Source organism: Mus caroli, unplaced genomic scaffold, assembly GCF_978045245.1.
Source record: "Mus caroli unplaced genomic scaffold, Mus_caroli_1 scaffold_12, whole genome shotgun sequence".
Taxonomy (NCBI): domain Eukaryota; kingdom Metazoa; phylum Chordata; class Mammalia; order Rodentia; family Muridae; genus Mus; species Mus caroli.
In genome coordinates, this window is record NW_028227267.1 from 21,132,282 (window position 1) to 21,152,476 (window position 20,195).

General features: G+C 43.7%; 1 protein-coding gene across 10 annotated transcripts in view; it reads left to right on the forward strand.

The window, feature by feature from the left end:
* Window positions 1–20,195, forward strand: part of Erc2 (ELKS/RAB6-interacting/CAST family member 2) — an 864,340-nt gene that overhangs the window by 655,926 nt on the left and 188,219 nt on the right. For 7 of the 10 annotated variants that reach the window (XR_015044606.1, XR_015044607.1, XM_085828472.1 and 4 more), the window contains 2 exons: window positions 1,385–1,532; window positions 3,042–3,170. Coding sequence is in view for 8 of the 10 variants with exons in the window: in XM_085828472.1 (XP_085684598.1) it covers window positions 1,385–1,532; window positions 3,042–3,170 (277 nt within the window). In the remaining 2 variants the exon portion in view is untranslated. The remainder of the gene's footprint in view (window positions 1–1,384; window positions 1,533–3,041; window positions 3,171–20,195) is intronic. The other 3 variants (XM_085828476.1, XM_085828478.1, XM_021181423.3) reach the window with 1 other exon arrangement.

Sequence of the window (20,195 nt, forward strand, 5' to 3'; positions counted from 1 at the left end):
TAAGAAAATGCAGCCCAAGTGCATGACCGAGTTTTAAAGTCTTGAGACTTATATACATGCACAATTCCCACTATTGAGGCTCCCCTGAAGCTATGAGGCCTTATGAATCATCTAGAGTAAACATAAACTGGCCCAGGTGGTAGAGACAGAGAAGGAATCCGTAAACACACCCAAGAAAGTCCTTTGCTTGTCAAAAATTGCCCCAGATTATCCCAGGCTGCAATTTGTAACAAGTACATTCCTGAAAATAGACTCTAAAAATGGGAGAAAACAACTCAAGACTTCCAAATAATCAGAGGTCATAAGTAAATCCAGAGGGGAATGTTTACTATGTCATATTATTTATTATTTCTCTCTGTGTGTGCACATGTGCACATGCATTAATGCGCATCCTTGGATGCATGGTGGTGTCGGGGGCAGCATGTGGCACAGAACATACATGGAAGGTAGAGGACAACTTTGTGGAGCTGGGTTCCAGAACACTGGACTCAGGTTTTCAGGCTTGTGGCCCAAGTACCTTTACCTGTTAAGCCATCTTGCTGGCTCTAGATTTCTTATTTTGAAGAAGAAGGTGAATTATGTTTTCAAAGCTTATAAAATTTTTAAAAATGAACACATCTATTGTAGAACTAATGTTTCTAATTCCCCACAGCTCCTTCTAGAAGCTGGAACTGCCAAAGGATAAATGAGGCTTTAAGTTTGAGAGGGTATCACAAGTAATAAATATATATTCTCCTGTCGAGTGGCAAAGGGTACCAGGGGAAAATCAGTATGATGTGACAGAATCCAAATGGGGATCAGGGCTGCAGGTGGGACATCACTGTGAGAGATGATAACTGGAGAAACTTCTCTGCAGAAGACACATTTGGACTGAAATCTGGAGGCTGAGGAGCTGTGTGTCACATGCAATGCCTATGAAATGAAAACAACGGTCACATTCACTCAATAAATTGAAAATGAGGAGAGTCTTGTAATGATCTCGACCTGAGATGGGGAGAATAATGTCATATGTAAAATCTCACATGATAATGAATTTACTGCCTAGTTTTGTTGGGGTGCCCTGGATACCTAGAGCCTTGATTGGCAGATGATAAACAGGTTGATGGATGGATAGATATTTATCTTGATCCCCTCCCATTTCCAACTTGAAGCTGTATTTATGAAGCCTTTGAAGGAACCCTCTCTCAGATGGCACAATGAGTCAGTCTTAGTGAGTCTGACCCAGCTGCCTTGTCCGAGAGCAAAGTATACTGTTTATAGGTCCTTTCCACAAAGATAATAATGATGTGGCTCAAGTAAATTACAAATATCAATTATCTGAGGATGTGTTTTTGGTTTTGTTTCATTTTGCAAAATGGTATCACAATCATCTTTGTCTTACCAGACAGGAAGCACTACTTGCGGCCATCAGTGAAAAGGACGCAAACATTGCCTTGCTGGAGTTATCTGCCTCCAAAAAGAAAAAGACCCAGGAGGAAGTCATGGCTCTGAAGCGGGAGAAGGACCGACTGGTGCATCAGTTAAAGCAGCAGGTGGGGCGTCCTGCACGCCAGGTGTGTCTTGCTGGGTCTGGGGCCTCGGTGCTTTCCCTGGGGTTTGCCATTCTTCATTGTCTCATGTCCATTCTGCAGGCTCATGCAGCTACAACCAGGTAGGAGCCAAACAGCCTGCGCTGTTGCTGAAATACCATGTTCCTGCTTCTCTGTGTTGATGTGCATGCGGCTGGGCTTGTGTGGCCTGTGACTGGCACCGCTTTCCTTTCTTTTATATTAGCGTCATCTTCGCAGAAATAGCTCTCGGCTCTCTTCCTTTCAGTAGTCTTGCGTTTCTAATTAAATCCTAGAAACACCTAATTGAACTCTGGGGACAATCTTTCCCTTCGATCTTGCTCACTTTCTGGGCTCTGTAAAGAACTCCCTTCATCTATTTCCAGACGTTCCCTTCTCTCTCTCTCCTTTTCCAGCTTTTGTTCTTCGGCTGTCTCCTCTAGCATCTTTCAGGGAGGGGGCATCTCCCAACTGTGGTCCCACTAGACTAGGCTTGGAGTCCTGTCTGCCATGATTCATTATAATTTATAATCACCTGTTTGACCCCCATTATTCTTTATTTCCTTCTCTCTAGGCCATGTTGCTTGTCTTAGAGAAATGGAAGGCGTTTTAACTTTTACAGAAAGCTCTTTGCTTTGTGGAGGGGTTTCTGGAAGCAGCTTAGGTAGAAATCGTATCTGAGGTTATACTGGAAAACCATCCCTAAAATCTACAGATGTTGTTTCTTCTCCATACATACCTTGGGAGAGGACCGAGGTGTAGCTCAGCAGTAGAGAGAACTTGCGTATTTCTATGTTCTCCACCCAAAATGTGTAGAGGGTGGGGAAATCACTCTTATGTATGATGAGGACTTTGGTAAAGCAGTGGTCAAAGATATTCATTCAAATCCTTACTTTATAAAACCTATTCAGCTCAGTGGTGTGCAGCCTCATAAGGTGATAAGGTGGCCACCACATCTCAGCTAGAACTTATGGCCCTGCAATGCTCCATGGCACATGGTTACCATGTAGTGTCTACATTGGTTTGGGGTCCTGGGACTGACAGTTTGCCTGCTAAAATGAACTATGCTGAAAACAGTACCTTGCAATAAGCCTCCTGACCTTGCACAATACCAACGCTCTCCCTCCTCGGAAAGGAATAGACATTCTTTGGTGGTGAGCTTGAGACCATTTCCTATAGGTCTGCCTTGCTGAAAGACAGAGAGAGACCACTGCCATGCCTGGGCACCTTCTCCTTGCAGAGGGAGGGTCTCAGTTGCTGCCAGACATTGGGGTCATTCCATAGAATGGCATGCCTTGCTATCACTGGCCCCCAGGCTCAGGAACTGCTTATATCCGACCTCTTTGTTTGGGGCTGTGCATCTTTTACACTGGGTTTTCCAATCACTTGGGCTTAGAAAGTCAAGATAAGCATCCTTTGCTTTTTCCCGATTCCTTCCCTGAGTACCTAGCACCCTCCCCTCCTGCACCTAACCATTGTAGCTTTTTCCCACAGGTCTATAGGTCTAGGAAACAGCCCCCGTGCTCAAATATTCCGTGCACTTGTGATGCTGGCTACAGCCCAGATTTTACGGCCAAGTACCACGGGTCCAGCTACGATGCATACATGGGCCAAAGGTCTCAGGTCAGTCAGCTGCTAAGGAAACACACCTCACTGTGGGGTGGGCATGCAGAAGACCTACCTCTTATCTTGACTATCACCTCATGTGTAGATTTCTAGGACTTGGCAGCCATGAAGTCTGGGAGCAGAGAAGACAGCATCATTTTATGATGCTCAGTATCATTTTGTGTGTTTTATCTTTCCCAGTGATTCCAAATGTGGTGGCCACCATTCAGGGTCAAATAGATTGGTCAGGCTGACAAGCCAGAGAGGGGCCAAAACATTACTACCAATCACGGGGGCTCGGTTTTTTGGTTTTTTGTTTTGTTTGTTTTTTGATTTTTGGCTTTTTTTTTCCTATCTCTTAGGCACTTTTTTTTCTTTATATCACCCTCTACTTTGTCAAGTAAGATTTTCAAGCTGTTCTTTCTCTCTCAGCCTCATAAAAATGCATTCTCGGATGCCAGTAAAAACTGAGGGAAACTGTACAGAGCCTTCATTCTGAGACAGGTTCAGCTTGGAGATATAGGGTACTTGGATACCCTCGCTGTGCGACTTGGGCTCCCGCCTAGCCTGAGGCAAAGTTGGAAGAGTTTTGATAAAGAGAAATCCAAGGAGAAGAGTAGACTCCTCATGATATGTTTAGCCTTGAAATCCTTCCTCCCATCCCACCTACCAAACAGTGATAAAAACCCCACATTCAGCTGTCTTCATTGAAAATGACTATGACTCTAAGAAAATTGATGATTTGCTTGTAAAGTCCATTCCATCTTCCATTTATTGAGTGTTTGCTGTGGTATAGGCTTTGGGTTCAGGGTCCCTCAGAGATTTTTTTTCCCACTAATCATAATAGCAGCTCTGTACATATGAGCCAGAATTTTCTCCCTTTTTAAAGTGGAGATCCAAGAGTGTTAAGTTATATAGACCAAAGACCCACAGCTGGTAATATATCTTAGACTTATATCTACCTCCTCTTCCCCCAATACACCAACCCTGCCACACACAGGAAGAAGTCCTGGGTGACAGGGAAAGGGGTATTTCTAGAAATAGTGAAGTTCCTCTGCCTTCTGCACCTGAAGTAGTTGCTTAAATACCCATATCAAAACAATGTCAACCTGGAGTTCTTAGGCTTAGCAAGTTTGATTACATCATAAGTCATGTCTGGTAGCTGTGAGCTTGCACCATGGGCTAGGAATGAATCTAAGGTCTTTGCATGTATTCGCTCACTAAAACCCAATAACTAGAGCAGGGGAAGATACAAGAAGATGGTGTTTAGCGAGGAAAAGCACCATGCTCAGATAACACAGTCTTAAGGGGATTTCCCCAAAGATATCCTGGCTTGAACTGCTTCCTTTGCATCCACTTTCTAGACTCGCTATCTGGATGGTTGTAGACTTCTCCCTGATCCTCAGTGTCTTCCTTTGTCAATCAGGCTAATAAACCGATTCAAAGACTTGAAGGGCAAGGTATACAGAGTGCTGTGCATGCGCCCGGCACATAACGAGTGCTGTATGTATATACTCCAGCTATCCCTCCTGCTGTTGCCACGGCTGCCACAACAAATAATTATCAGCACTACCAGTCCTCAGTGGCACTTTAACTTTTATTGTACTGCCATCACCCTGCACACAGATGAAAATTAAAGCCCACTGAGAACATACTTTTGAAGTGTGGTGGTGAGAGAAGACAGACACCAGCACCTAGCCTTCCTAGCTCCCTCCCCCTAACTCTCAAGCATTTGGAGAACATCAAGCAGACATGTCAAGTGCCCTAGACCCCAGTCACAGTCCATAATGCTCATTAAATGTGCTTGGTTTGTGTGTGCAGCCTTTGGAGATAGAAAGCATCCAGGGAAGATGAAGCTGAGCTCTCTCTTGTTTTTCAGTTCTTGCCTGGCTGGGGAGAACACAGCTCTCTCAGAGGCAAGAAAGATGGAAAAGAAAGGAAGGCAGGAAAGCTTCCTGGTTCATGAGATACACCGTATTATATAAACTTACACACCGTGTTGTATGAACCATGTTATACAAACTTAGTTTATCTTCTACAGAAAGTCTCTCCACTGCCCTGTCCAATCCCAAATGTGTGTGTGTGTGTGTGTGTGTGTGTGTGTGTGTGTGTGTGTGTGTGCTTGCTTTGAGTCCAAGCACAAGTGCGTGCACACACACACACACACCCCTATTATGGTTTTTTTCCTCATCAGTAGCCATCCAGCTACTTTTCTTCACATCAGGTTCTCTTATATGTGCTAGGGATTCATCTGTTTTCCTACCATGATGAGAAAGGCAGCAACACTTCTTTTTTATTTTGAAATTGATTAAACCAGTATTCCAAGAGGTCAAATGACTTAACCATCATCATACCATCCATCCCTGCAGTGCAGAGCTGACTTCCAAGGCTGGTGGAGTGTTATGACATAGCTCTTGCTAGGCTGATACTGAAGTGTGGTTGGCCTTCTTTAGCTCGCCTAAGGATTAAAGTAAAGGCAATCTGAACCAGTGTACTCTTCACCTTGAACAAACCACTGGTCCTGCATTTCAGAGATGTCATCCAAGGAAGCCAATTCTAGTTCCTCAGCTCATGAGGGAGAGAAAGGCTTGTTTTCCTTGCTGAGAGCAGGTGCTTATAGGTATTTGACTTGGCAAGTGAGTCAAGTACTTGATACGGAGTACTTACTGTGTCTAGAGTGTTAGACAATTTTGGAATATTGATTAGGAACTAAAATGAGTAAAGACACCCTCCTTTTAGAACTTTATTTTAATCATAGAATAAAGGCAGTAAGCAACAAAATTAGAAACTACAGGATAAAAACAAAATAACATACAGACCAGTGTAAGGAAGAACAGGAAAGCAGTGGACTGGGGGAGACTGGGGTCAGAGAATTAAAATTAGGGTTAAGAGAGAAGAATTTCCTAAGGAAAGGGACTCGAGAATAGGTAAAGCAAATAGAGAGGAATCCTTGCAGCCTCGAGGCAGGAACATTACATGGAAGGGTCAGCATGTGTAAAATCCTTGGACAGGATTTGACTCCGAAAGCAGAGGGCAAACTAATAGGCTTCTGGGAGTGAAAAAGAGGTAAGCTGCCAGAGCTGAAGTGTGGCGCATCAGATGGTAGTGGGCAACAATGGGGCATAGCAGGATGGAGAAAGTTATGTGCAGGGAAGTGAGCTATGCAGAACTCCTGTGTAGGATCTGCTAAGAGACACCTGTTCTGGGCTAGAAATTGCCAATAATCAGGAAGTAGAACATATTAACACAGCCCTAGAGCAGCGCTAGGTCCCTCCACACATACAGTTCAGCATCCAGTGTTGCAGCTTCCAAAGGTTCCCAGGGGGTTGGCTTGTGAATTTAGAAGCATTAGCACTTTCATTAAAGCTACAGTAAGGACTCATGCCAATCTATCCCATCTCCTGAGATTTTCAGCTGATGCTAGAGCAAGGCCCTTTGGCTGAAGGCTCCCCACAGCCCTATGCCTACTGCTGTGCCCCTATGGTGGTGTTGTCTGGGTCCAGAAGTATAGCAGGTGGGTGATCCAGCCATTCTTTGCATCAATGAGCAGAACAGAATTTTCCCTAAAGATGTCTCATTTTGTTCTCACCGCCCTTCAGCCTTCACTTGTGAAACCTTTGCTGATCTCTGCTTGACATCAGGATAAAGACAAACTGAGACTAGTGTTCTCTCTGCCTTGCACACACATGCCGTTTCATCTGCCTGCAACATGTTTCCCTCTTCCTTTACTTGCTCTTTTGTTTAATGTCACTGCAAGTAAGACCTCTAGAACCTTCTCAAGGGCATCACATCCTCCAATATGTCCCTTTATACTATGCATGTGTCTATGTCTTTGCCCTTGTAATGGATGAAACTTTGCCTAGTTTGTGACCTCCAAAAAAGAAGATGACCTTGTGATCTTCTTTTGCTTGCTCTTTACCTCCAGAGTCAGCACAGTTGCAGACTTATAATAGTCTTTTATCAACCCCTTGTTGAGCATGTGAATGAATGAGAGGACCACCAAAGTACCTTTTGAAGGAATGGTATCACATCCTCTTTGGAGAATATGCTTGTCCCATGCCCAAAGGATTGGCTAGGGTAGCTAATCTGAGCCCTTTTCCAAATTTCTTTACCATATTCTGCTTTTAACTACTTCCAGTGTCTTGAGGCGTTCTTGAGTAAAATGTCATTCAGATCCCAGATGTAGCAGAGAATTCTCATTAGTCAGGGACCCCTCCATTCCATCTGTGGCAACTCCTGAGTGTCTCATAAATCAGTTTACCGAGAAATACCTTAACTCCTCCCGAACAGCTGTCAGGAAAGCCAGAGGTGATATGAAGTGAGTTCAGAAATTCCAACTATGCCTGACACTGCAAGCATCTTTATGATGTTTCTCAAATGTTGACATTGGGTTGTTTCTAGAAGAGAGCCATGCAGATTAACCTTCTCGTTCTTGTTGCGTTTTAAAAAACAAGAAGAAGAAGAAGAAGAAGAAGAAGAAGAAGAAGAAGAAGAAGAAGAAGAAGAAGAAGAAGAAGAAGAAGAAGAAGAAGAAAGATAAAAGATTAGACATAGTATGGTAGAGGAGGCATTTGAATCAACCTAACTTTTTTCCATTTCGGCTCCTTCACAAGTACATACCTCTAATACTATGCCCCACCTTACAAAAAAAATCTGGCTTCCAGATTTGTGCAGTTTGGGGAGTGGCTCTCAATTGGGAATGAGTTTTGTTTCTTGTTTGGGGGGGTTGTTTTGTTTTTCCTCTAGAGAGTTCTAAAAATTATCGAAAATTACTATCTTTTGGTCTTCAGTGTCCTGAATCCAGGCCCAACCCCCCTCCTTTCTTTTGCCCTTGAATAAAAGGACTGACTTCAAAATGATTAATTCTGAAACCATTGGATCTGCCTGCTGCTAAAGGGTTTTTGAAGAAAGCTTAAATCTAAATCTTACCCCCTAAGCCTTATTCCCAAATGTTCCCCTGTTGCTGAAGCACCAACAGGCACATCCTTGATGAAAATGCCTTTTTAAATGAGGGCCAGACACCATTGTTTAGTGAAAATTAGAACCAGCTTATTTCTCAGAACCAGTTAGAATACTTCTGAGATCAGAGATAGATTGAGTTTGGGTTTTGTTTTCCTTTCCTCCCAGATCTGGGCATCGCTCTGAGCCGTCAGGAAATGCACAGGTCAGTTGGGAGCAGGAAGGCGTTAGAGGAGAAGACAGGTCCACTCATTTGCTGCGGTTCCCCAAGAGTTGGCAAAGAGTGCCTGTGTCTCCGAAAACATTCAGATGGCTATGCCAGGCCATCACAGAATACTCAGTCTCCCTGCCTCCCCTGGGTTGCAAGTCAGGACTGTCTTCAAGGAGTAACTAAACAGATATGGCCGTAAATGGCAGAGGCCACCCTGCAAAGGGTCCAGGAGAGATTCTCCTGAACTCAGGACCTTATTCACAACTGGATATGTGCATGAGTAGAGGCATGTTGAGGGGAAAGCCAGAGTCAACTCATTGAACTAGCCAGGTCTGTCCCCTCCCACTGAACCAAGGAACTCTGTTGTCCACTTACATTTCTCTTACATTGTATGTAGATGAGCACTACAGTTGATGAGGTAAGCACAGTTGAACAGCAGTAGAGGAGCGCCATGCAGTAGGGTTCCCATAGCCTCTTGTTGTGCTTGGATGCGCTCCAGAAAAATTTGATTCGATCCCAGCATTGTAATGTATCACAGACCCACTCCAGATCGAATTGCCACAGTGAAAAAGCATCAGTTGTTTCAGCAGACTCTCACTGGTTTAAGTTGTTCCTGGTCCCCTGATAGGATGTAGCCACATCTCTAGCTTTCACTTCAATGCCTCATGTGTGTCCGAAGTATGTTCCAGAGAATGCCTTTAAAATATTCTCAGATCTCTTCTTCTCAGGTCAAAGGTGGGCTGTTTGCAAGGAGGTAAAACCTGGTGTTACTAAAACAAAACAAAACAAAACAAAATAAAAACTTTTTTGTTAATATCCAGTATTTGGACAGGATTCTGGTATGCTGCTCTAGCCTGGATAATTTTCTTCCCCTAGGCCGATGCCTCAACCCCAACGCTGGGGGAATACATTTGGCCCACCAGTGTGAACCTAATGATGTTCAAAGAGGACTCTGGGGGCCAAGTATTTTCTCTGTTATCATGCTTTTCTCTCCTTCTTAGGAGGGCATCTTCCCAGATTATGAAAGAGACTCTGGTTGACCATCTGTAGGTCTGATCAGAAAAATCACATTGTAAACAGTTAGCTCCTATCTCTAAGGATGGGTGGCACACCTGTGACATGTGTTGGCACTCTGGATTTGGAGCTATTGACCTCATCCTTGAGCACTTATGGTTTCTACCACCAGCAAAGTTGCCATTGGCTCCTGAAAGAGACAGGAGGACCCAGGGTCAGAGAATATTTGCAGAAGCAGAAATTTCAGAGTTGTCTGATGTCACCTGACTTTGGTGACAAATGCCTGTGTAACTTAGATGCTCTCTGTTATGTTTCAAGGTTCCTAGACTAAGTACTTCTAGTTGTCAGTGTTTGGTTTGGGGTACCCCACTTTTAAAAGTCTCCTGTGTTGAAAGCTTGCTCTCTTATCTGCCATTACTGGTGAGGAGTTGACTGGAACACAACGGCTCTGCCTTCTTGTAATACAATGGCCTTATTAGGAGGTAGTGGGGGAAAGTAGGGCTAGAACCTCTTTGAAGAAAATAGGTCAGTTGAAATACTTAAAATACTTAAATATACAATACAAACCTTTTCTGTGATGTCCTGTTTGCATCTTGGGCATGGGGTGGGGAGCAACTCTGCACTATTTGTTCCTTTGCCAACAACGGTACAGCCAAGAGACACACTAGGCAAGTTAATTTTTCCTCTTTTAAAACCATTTCTCTCTGGTGTTTGTCACAACAACAAAGGGTTTAGCCTACTAGTTATAGAATGAAATATATGCTTTTAGTGTTTACTTTTGGCTTTCTTCAGTAGAATAACTTGAAGAGAGCAGCTTCACCAGTGTGCTAGCCTGCTTTTAGGAAAAGCAGGGAGCTGGGTGTGGTGGCATAGTTCTGTAATCTGGACACTTGTGGGAGGTTGCACCGGAAGGATCCTGAGTTCCAGGAGAGCCCTAGCCATATGTTTCACAAACAAAATAAAAATGAAATATGAACAAGGAGAATAGGAGGAGGAAAAGATAACACGTGTGTGGGGATTGGGTCTGAGCCATTTGCCTACTGCATGTCAGTGATCTGAGTACCTATGTATGGGCTTAGGGGACCAAACACAGGTCCTCCTGCAGACACCAAGACCTCTCACATGCTATTTCTCCTTCCCTCCCTTCCTCCCTTCCTCCCTTCCTCCCTTCCTCCCTTCCTCCTACCCTCCCTCCTCCTCCTCCTCCTTCTCTCTCTCTCTTATTCAAATTGCACATCTGTGCTCTATTTTTAAACATTTATTCTTTAAGTGATAACGCATGTTTTACCAAGCCTCTTATTGGATTAGACATGTTTGAAATCCCCTCAACTTTAACCTCTTCATGACCGCCCCATCGAAATGCACATTAGCCACCAGAGCAGAGCAGAGCAGAGCTAAGAGAAGTTTCCCAAGATGTTCCCAAGTCACCAGATCGATTCATAGGGGTTAAAAGACTACATCTGGGGTGCTGGGTTTCTTGAGGTGCTGGTGTTTCAAGGAGAAGGAATCTGACAGTCATATTGTGCTGACTTTGTGGGTCTCAGGGTGGCACTGCTTCCCGGTGTCTACAGAGGCCATGCTCTTCATCATAACTTTCATGTGACCATTTTAGGCTGGAGTAATAGCTTAGAATTCTTACATTTAACTTAATGCTGTAGTAGGACATTTGGAATATATCCCCCCATTTAATCCTTGTGGAACCCTTGAAAACCAGGTGCAAATAATCTCCCTAGTGATGCCGAGACAAAGTAGTGGAAATGTGCAGGGCCAGTTATGGGGAAGATAGAAGCAGGTCTCAAACCACACCACTCACTTGCTCTTCTTTTCAGAGGAGCTGGGGCAAAGAAAGAATTAGAAGCAGGGAAAGAGGAAGGGAGAGGAAGAGAAACACAGAAAGGTTTCCTACTGAATCTTCCCACTCATTCCCAGTCCCCCTGTCTGGCTCCAGCTGGCCCCCGAGGACCTGAGGCTTCCCTGTGCAGACTATAGAGGGTGGTGTATCCCTTCCTGGATACACAGACCTCTTCACAAGGCATCCCATCAGGACTTTTCAGTTTGGGGGTTTCCTGAGATTCTGGTACCTGCCTACCTGCCCATGGCCAGTAGGGTTTTAATCTCAGGGTAATTGCTTGGAAAACTTCTTTCTAGTTGGTTTTCCATCTTCTTTTCCTTTGTTTGACATAATTAATAATAATAAAAAGGCTTCTCTTGATTCTGACATCTCTCTCCCTGTCCGTGTCCTTCCCCTTCCCCCACTCTCTCTCCCTCCTTAGTTCCCTCCCTGCCTGAACCCCTCCCTGCTCCTCTTCTCATAATTAAAAGTCCTTTCAAGCTGTCTTCACCTTATCATTTCAAATGAATGGAAAAAAAAAAAAAACCAGCTTCCTGCCCTGTGTCCTCCTGATGCTGAACTTCAAACTGGATGAAAAGCCCTTTTCACTGGCTTTGTGCCTCGCCCCTTCATAATTGTGTTCAAGTCACACTCAAGCTGCCATGGATCTGAACTGTTCTGCAAATCAGTATGTACTTCCCCGGGCTTCAGACACACAGACATGGACAGACAGACACCAAACAGAGAACTCTAGGTAGAGCTGAGCTAAATTCCCTTCCTGTTTACTTGATTCCATCTCAAGAACATGCAGAGTGTGTTATTAGTTGTTTTTGTTTGGTTGTTTGGTTGGTTGGTTGTTTTGTTTTGCTTTTCTACAATAAGCTGAAAGACAAATGTACAATTTTCAGATTCATCTTTGATGATTTTTACTGCTCAGAGACTATGTTAAAATTTAATCATGGTTTCATTGTGTTTCAAAAGTTCCTATCTGAACTTTACCATGGTAGGGAACATATAAATAAATATTTTGATGTAGAAATAGCATGTGCTCATCAAAAAAAAATACTTCAAAAAATGTAAAGAAAAAAATTCCAAATTACTCCTAACCTCAGCACTCAGAAGTAACTGTCATTAAGATTTATAGTTTCCTACATTCCATGCTCTGTGCACATCTGAGTGAGTACTCGACCCCCTGAAGAATGCAGATCTCTCTTATCTCTTTTTGCATTTATTTTGGGTGTGTTTCCCGAGTCCCTGAAAGCCATCAGAAGAAGATCCACTTTCATCATTCCCCTATACTGGGGAGTTTACTTTGTTTCTAGTTTGTACTTTTATAATCATACTATATAATTGAACACTTGAATAGGAAGCCTTTTAAAATTATGTTCCTTAAAATTACTGCTCCCAAATTGACTTACTAGCCAGTGTTGTTTATTGAGGATTTTGGAGAACTGAGAAGTAGCTCTCTCCTACAAACACACCTGTCATTTGCTAAGGCTTAACTGGCCAACAACTGCTTAATGCCGATCGGCTGTATTCTAAACACACATCATTTTATCCACTGTGGGTCGGACCATGGTTCTTCCAGTGCTCAGAGAGCTGAGAGAACCAATAGCAGAGGGAGGTTTTCAGACAGGGTGTAGGAAAGCAAGTATTAATTGAGCGTGTACTATGTTCCTAGGACTGCTCTGGACTCTGAAGATGCTACAGTGAGCAAAACAAACAAAACTTCTAACCTGAGGGAGTTTGTCTTCTAGTGATGGGGACAAAAGAGAGAAAATATAAATGTGAAATGTGAGGTGTGGAATAATGGTTGGTATGGTGGTGAAAAAATAATGGTGCTGTTATCTGAAGACCTTCATGGTGGAGGTGCCCTGAGATAGATACATTGAAAGAAATTTTATATTAAATAAAGGGTGTTCCATGTAGAGCATTGTGTGGAGTGGGAGCACTCATGTGGAGCACGGTGCAGGGAGGGAGCACTCAGTGAATATACTTAGTCAGGAGGATTGAGTCTGTTCTTCAATCTACTCCCAGAGTGCAGTTACTGAATTCACAAGGAGGGGGAGCCAGAACCCTACAACCCTACAACACCACTGTTAAATGAGATTTGTTTTGTGTGTGTGTGTGCGCGCGCGCGCGTGCATGTATTTTAATGCATACAACAACCTAAACTTTACTATCTTGTCTCTGTCCAAATATGGTCATTAGGAAATGCCTGTTGCATACAACCAGCCAAGTCTGCATCCTAGTGATCCTTGACACAGTCTGGGAATGGAACTGTGTGCAAAGGTTACAAGTTCAGATAAGAGGGAAAGCTATGAGCCCAGAAAACAATGAGAACTCATAAGAATGACACCTCAGAAGGCCAAAATACAGGGCTCCGATTAACTGCTCATCTAGTGGCTGCCTTACTTCCCCTTTCTCTTGGGCAACCACTCCTAGATTACAAATACAGCTTGCTGGCTGACCATCAACTCTTCCTTCTGTGTGCCAGGAGTAACAGGGAGACAGAGGTCATGAAGCCAGGCCGTGCCTGTTGTCAGGCTTCCTGGGGGTTTTTTTGGCCCTGTGGCTGACCTTTTTAAAAGTTTCAATGAGGGGCTGGAGAGATGACTCAGTGGTTAAGAGCACTGACTGCTTTTCCTGGAGACCTGAGTTCAAATTCCTAGCATCCACATCAGGTAGCTTACAACTGCCTGCAAACCCCAGCTCCAGGGGGAATCTCATACCTCTGACCACTGTGGGCACTTATATTCATGTGCACATACCCAAAACACACAGACACATACACACATACATACATACACACACATAATTAAAATAATATAAATAAATCTTGTTTCAATGAAACAGGATGGCACCTCATCAGGAAGGTCCTGGCAGACATGGAAATTTCAGAATCTAGAAGTGGACCCAGGATGTGGGGTTCTTGTCCAATACTGATCCCAGCACTCAGTGAAACGTGGACAGTGCACTTTACCTGTCTCTTGGGGGCTCTATGCCTATCTCTAGGCAGGGATGGGCCATCAAACTCCCAGCTCCTCAGAACTTTGGTGGTCTGAGATTGTCTTAGCACAGGCACACTCATGACACGCAGGACACCTGAGAGATGACTGTGACTTTGAGGGTGCCCAGGCCAGGGGCAGTGTTGCTTTCATGGTACTTCCAGTTGAATAGTGAGGATACATCATGGTACTTCCAGTTGAGTAGTGAGGATACATCATGGTACTTCCAGTTGAGTAGTGAGGACACATCATGGTACTTCCAGTTGAGTAGTGAGGACACATCATGGTACTTCCAGTTGAGTAGTGAGGACACATCATGGTACTTCCAGTTGAGTAGTGAGGACACATCATGGTACTTCCAGTTGAGTAGTGAGGACACATCATGGTACTTCCAGTTGAGTAGTGAGGACACATCATGGTACTTCCAGTTGAGTAGTGAGGATACATCATAGCACTTCCAGTTGAGTAGTGAGGATACATCATGGTACTTCCAGTTGAGTAGTGAGGACACATCATGGTACTTCCAGTTGAATAGTGAGGATACATCATAGCACTTCCAGTTGAGTAGTGAGGACACATCATGGTACTTCCAGTTGAGTAGTGAGGACACATCATAGCACTTCCAGTTGAGTAGTGAGGACACATCATAGCACTTCCAGTTGAGTAGTGAGGATACATCATAGCACTTCCAGTTGAGTAGTGAGGATACATCATGGCACTTCCAGTTGAGTAGTGAGGACACATCATGGTACTTCCAGTTGAATAATGAGGACACATCATGGTACTTCCAGTTGAGTAGTGAGGATACATCATAGCACTTCCAGTTGAGTAGTGAGGATACATCATAGCACTTCCAGTTGAGTAGTGAGGATACATCATGGCACTTCCAGTTGAGTAGTGAGGACACATCATGGTACTTCCAGTTGAGTAGTGAGGACACATCATGGTACTTCCAGTTGAGTAGTGAGGACACATCATAGCACTTCCAGTTGAGTAGTGAGGATACATCATGGTACTTCCAGTTGAGTAGTGAGGACACATCATGGTACTTCCAGTTGAATAGTGAGGATACATCATAGCACTTCCAGTTGAGTAGTGAGGACACATCATGGTACTTCCAGTTGAGTAGTGAGGACACATCATGGTACTTCCAGTTGAGTAGTGAGGACACATCATGGTACTTCCAGTTGAGTAGTGAGGACACATCATGGTACTTCCAGTTGAGTAGTGAGGACACATCATGGTACTTCCAGTTGAGTAGTGAGGACACATCATGGTACTTCCAGTTGAGTAGTGAGGACACATCATGGTACTTCCAGTTGAGTAGTGAGGACACATCATGGTACTTCCAGTTGAGTAGTGAGGATACATCATGGTACTTCCAGTTGAGTAGTGAGGATACATCATGGTACTTCCAGTTGAGTAGTGAGGACACATCATGGTACTTCCAGTTGAATAATGAGGACACATCATGGTACTTCCAGTTGAGTAGTGAGGACACATCATGGTACTTCCAGTTGAGTAGTGAGGACACATCATGGTACTTCCAGTTGAGTAGTGAGGACACATCATGGTACTTCCAGTTGAGTAGTGAGGACACATCATAGCACTTCCAGTTGAGTAGTGAGGACACATCATGGTACTTCCAGTTGAATAATGAGGACACATCATGGTACTTCCAGTTGAGTAGTAAGGACACATCATGGTACTTCCAGTTGAGTAGTGAGGATACATCATGGTACTTCCAGTTGAGTAGTGAGGATACATCATGGTACTTCCAGTTGAGTAGTGAGGACACATCATGGTACTTCCAGTTGAGTAGTGAGGACACATCATGGTACTTCCAGTTGAGTAGTGAGGATACATCATGGTACTTCCAGTTGAGTAGTGAGGACACATCATGGTACTTCCAGTTGAGTAGTGAGGACACATCATGGTACTTCCAGTTGAGTAGTGAGGATACATCATAGCACTTCCAGTTGAGTAGTGAGGACACATCATTTGCAGACCATTAGCCCAGCTAACATTTCTTAAGTAAACACAAGGCCAGGCACAGAGGCATTTTCTTGGTTAACTTATTGCAGTCCTCACAACAATTGGCAGATGTTATGTCATCACCGGGCTCTGTTTGCTGGTGAGTAAGGTGAGGAATGGCGTTGCTGAAGCATGGCGTTGCTGAAGCATGGCGTTGCTGAAGCATGGCGTTGCCGAGCCAGTATGCCAATTCAGCTGCTTGGTACTGAACTTGACCTATTACTTCTTTTCTTCCCTACCAGAATTCAGTTGCATCTTCCTTATAGCCAGTCTTGGAAGAGTCTAGATGTCAATGATAGTAGGGAGTAGGGAAGGCTTCAAAGCTTACTCCTCTGGCAAGTGTAATCTAGACTCACCTCCACTTGCTAATTGGATAAGAGTGAGCAGATCAATTTGCCTTCCTATAGAATGGGTCCATTGTTTGCCAATGACTCACAGAGGAGAGTTATTTAAAACATTTCCTGCAGGACATGATTCTTAGCAGCTGTGAGGGCTCTACAGCTGTGTGGAATAATGGTCTTAGTCCTAAAATGTGAAGGTGGAGCTGCCGTGTTCTTCTACAGAATGTAAGGCTGTGTTTGTAGGTTGAGCCCAGTCTCTACTGAGCCTATCAACATAGGCCAAAGTCCACTCGACTCTTCTCTGACCAAGGAGGAATTTTGGGGGGTACCAGACCATGAGTTATCAGCAGTACCATAAATGAAGTAAAAAGAACACACATTGTCTTTTTTAAAGAACCGAAATTAGGATGGTCCTTTCCCTTCTGGCAAAGGAATGTTCATCTCTCCCACCCCTGATCATACGTGTCCAGGCAGTAAGAGGCCTATTGGGCCAAGGCCTTGTGAGGCCTTTTGAGCTGGGTTTGGTTTGCAGGAAGAGCCTCGAGATCCTAAGCTTTCTAGTGATGCAACCCTTGGTGAGGCAGGGGAGCAAAGAGTTGTTGTTTTGGAGAGTGAAGTGATATTGCTAAGGGTTTGTTTTTTATGAAGCTGGGACACTCAAGTGTTGCTGATTTATCTTAATAGCAGATACTATGAGCAAATGTCCCAGTTGTCTCTTTGTGCTTTTGGCAAGTCTAATACAAAATGGAGTGGAACAGACCTAACCAAAGCTGCTAGTCCAACGTTTAGGAGTCTTAAGCTTCCCTGCTTTAAATATAGGGTTTAGAATTGCTTGTAGAGCCTTCCAAGCTGCAGGTGGACATGCCACTCTGGCCAGAGATAAAGATGGCTCCATCATCAAACTTCCTGTTTCTAGAACAACAGACTTAGACTTGCAAAGAATTGGCCATTCTTTTCACTTTGGCAGTTGGTTCCCTAAAATCAGTTGCCAGTTCTGGATCATGGGTGTTACTGCTGTGTAAAGAAACTTTCTTTTGTCACAGGAGGAGCCTTCAGCTTGTCATAAACATGATAAGGATTCCCAGAGGACACAGTGACAATAGCTCCTGAGTCAGCACTGGAAGGAGACCATGCTAAACCCAGGACCTCAGAAGTTGGAATATAAATTATGTTGAAGCCACGTTCAGTGCTATAACATGTGCTAACTCCTATTAGATATGAATACGTTCTCATGGCTTAATTTGGCATATTGAATCCATTCTTCAGATTCTCTTTGGGGACAGGAAAGGAAATACACAACTCCACTATAATTTTTCTTTTGTTTCTTTAGAATGGGACATAATTTTTTATTGTTAGCTGGTGGAAACGGATGAATCACAGCCAACTATGGCTCACCCCCACAGGAGGGAAGTATCAGGCCATGGCTGAGAATGTTGTCTTTGAAACAAACCAGAATATCTGAGTTTTGAAATTTCTTCCCACTTTAAAAAAGAAAAAAAAAAAGACCAGACCAGGCTGTTGAGAAAATGAAGGTTCTGACCAAAGACCAAAGGAGTGGATGAAGCAGAAAGCCATAGCTTGTCTGAGGAACATGTTTGCAGGCTGTGTGACAAGTCCACTTAATGGCAACTCCATGAGCCCAGAGGAAGTCATCCAGGAGCAGACAGAGTGGCCTACTGACCTTGGTCTTTGCTTCTTTCAGTGAAAGGGCCCAAAGCTGGCTGTAAGCCCAGCATTCCACACTCCTGAACCAGGTCATTCACTTAAGCAGCACCTCAGGCACATCCTATCATTTTGTTCTACTCCTGGTGAATCCACCAAAAAAAAAAAAAAAAAAAAAAAAAAAGCTTGGAAATAGGTTTTCCTCTTTTGGCCCCAGAGAGTTGCATCCTGAAAACCACTGTTGAATATCTCAAATTGCTTGGGTCGGAAGCAATTATCCCTCTCCTTTTCTTTGATCAGCATCTCACATAGTTTGGCGGTCAGTCACTCTTAATGCACTGGAATCTACTGAACTGGATGGCTCTGTCCCGGCTTGGGGGTTACTGAATCACTTGGAGTTATAAGTGCAGTTATTTGAGTGGGATTTTTGTATCCATGATTATAATTTACTCTTTGTTCCAACAGAGGTTCTTGGTAGGTTTTATGAGTTAGGGATCCTCTCGGGCAAATCTACAAGGAGAAGCAGGTAGCTCCTCATCCCTGCTTGTCTGGAGAGTAGTCACATATGGCCTTGTATCTGTACCTGCTCTTCAGCTTCTCCCAAGAACAGAACCCCAAATTATCCTCCTATCTCCATATGAAAATGAGACTTGCAAAGACAAAAATAGTTCCTGTGCACTATATGCAGACCCAAATTATTTTTGAAAGTTCTCTGGAACTAAGGTAAGATTAAAAAGCAAACAAACAAACAAACAAAACCACTCAACATCTCCTGTCCTGCTGATTGATTTGTGGGACATGATCCCTCCCCTTGAGACATCTGAAGTAGAGCCTTGGTTCTCACTTGCATTTTTATACAGTTATTGTGCTTTATTTAAAGTCAATCTCAAAGAAAGCAAGAGACAGCAGACTTGTCATTTTGGTAGACTATAACATTCTTTTGAAATGTTGGTGGGATATTAGTATGCCAGCTCTTTTATACTGGTGAACTGCAAAAGAGTTAAACTGGTCCTAGCACAAAGCAAACAGAAAGTACCATGCATTTTCTTGGGGGCAGAGCTGGTACAAAATCATGCCAGTCTTCAGACCCAAGGTCTTTATGATTAAGAAAGCTTCACACCCTCTGAGAGGCATTGCTGAGGAGGAAGTATGAGAATTTGAAAGGGAGAAGAGAGACATATTAAGCACGGTGGTTTTGAACGTCAGTTTCTCAGGGCTTCCATATGGTGCCTCGTATATAGACAGATAAAAAATAGCTGCAATCAGAATTGAATCAAAGGTTCAGTAACTTCTGCTTGGCCACACATCTACCAGAGAAGCTCAGGACTTCTGACTCTACTTCTAAGTCTCTTAAGTCACCAGGATACTCCAAGTTACAGCAATTAAAAAGAGCACATCTTGAGCCCAACTATGGTGTAGCTAAAGAACCTAGTTTTGTGGAGAGAGCTATTCCTGACTAGAGAACTCCCAGAGTAGAGCTGATTCTGTATATATTGCAATTAGGGACAGACCATCTTCAAGAGAGACTCTGTGGATGAAGCTAGAAAGAGCTGAGTGGTTTAGAGAGAAGGGGGTTGGCCCTGCCCAGCAACTGAGCCATTTCTAGCTGATACACAAGACAATAGGGAATCACTCTGCTCTCTCAAGCAAGTGTGATGTGAAAACTGTCAGCACAGAGCAAGCTTGGAACCAGAATTTTCAACTAATGATAAAATGTCTCCTGAGATATTAGGGTCATTTCAGCTCATGAGAGCTTGCTGAGTCTTAGACACCGCCCAGGGCATGTCCTCATCCTGTATAAACTTTATAGAAGTCAGTTGGGTATGGCTTGGCTCTTTCGTTAAGGCACCTCCACCCAGTCACCCCAAGAATAAAATAATAGCTTCCTTTCCTTATGCAATTATAAGATGTGGGTATCTGAAGGATTTTTCTCTGTAACACAAATGTCAAATAAAGTGTTCCATAAAGTGTGAGAGTCAGAGA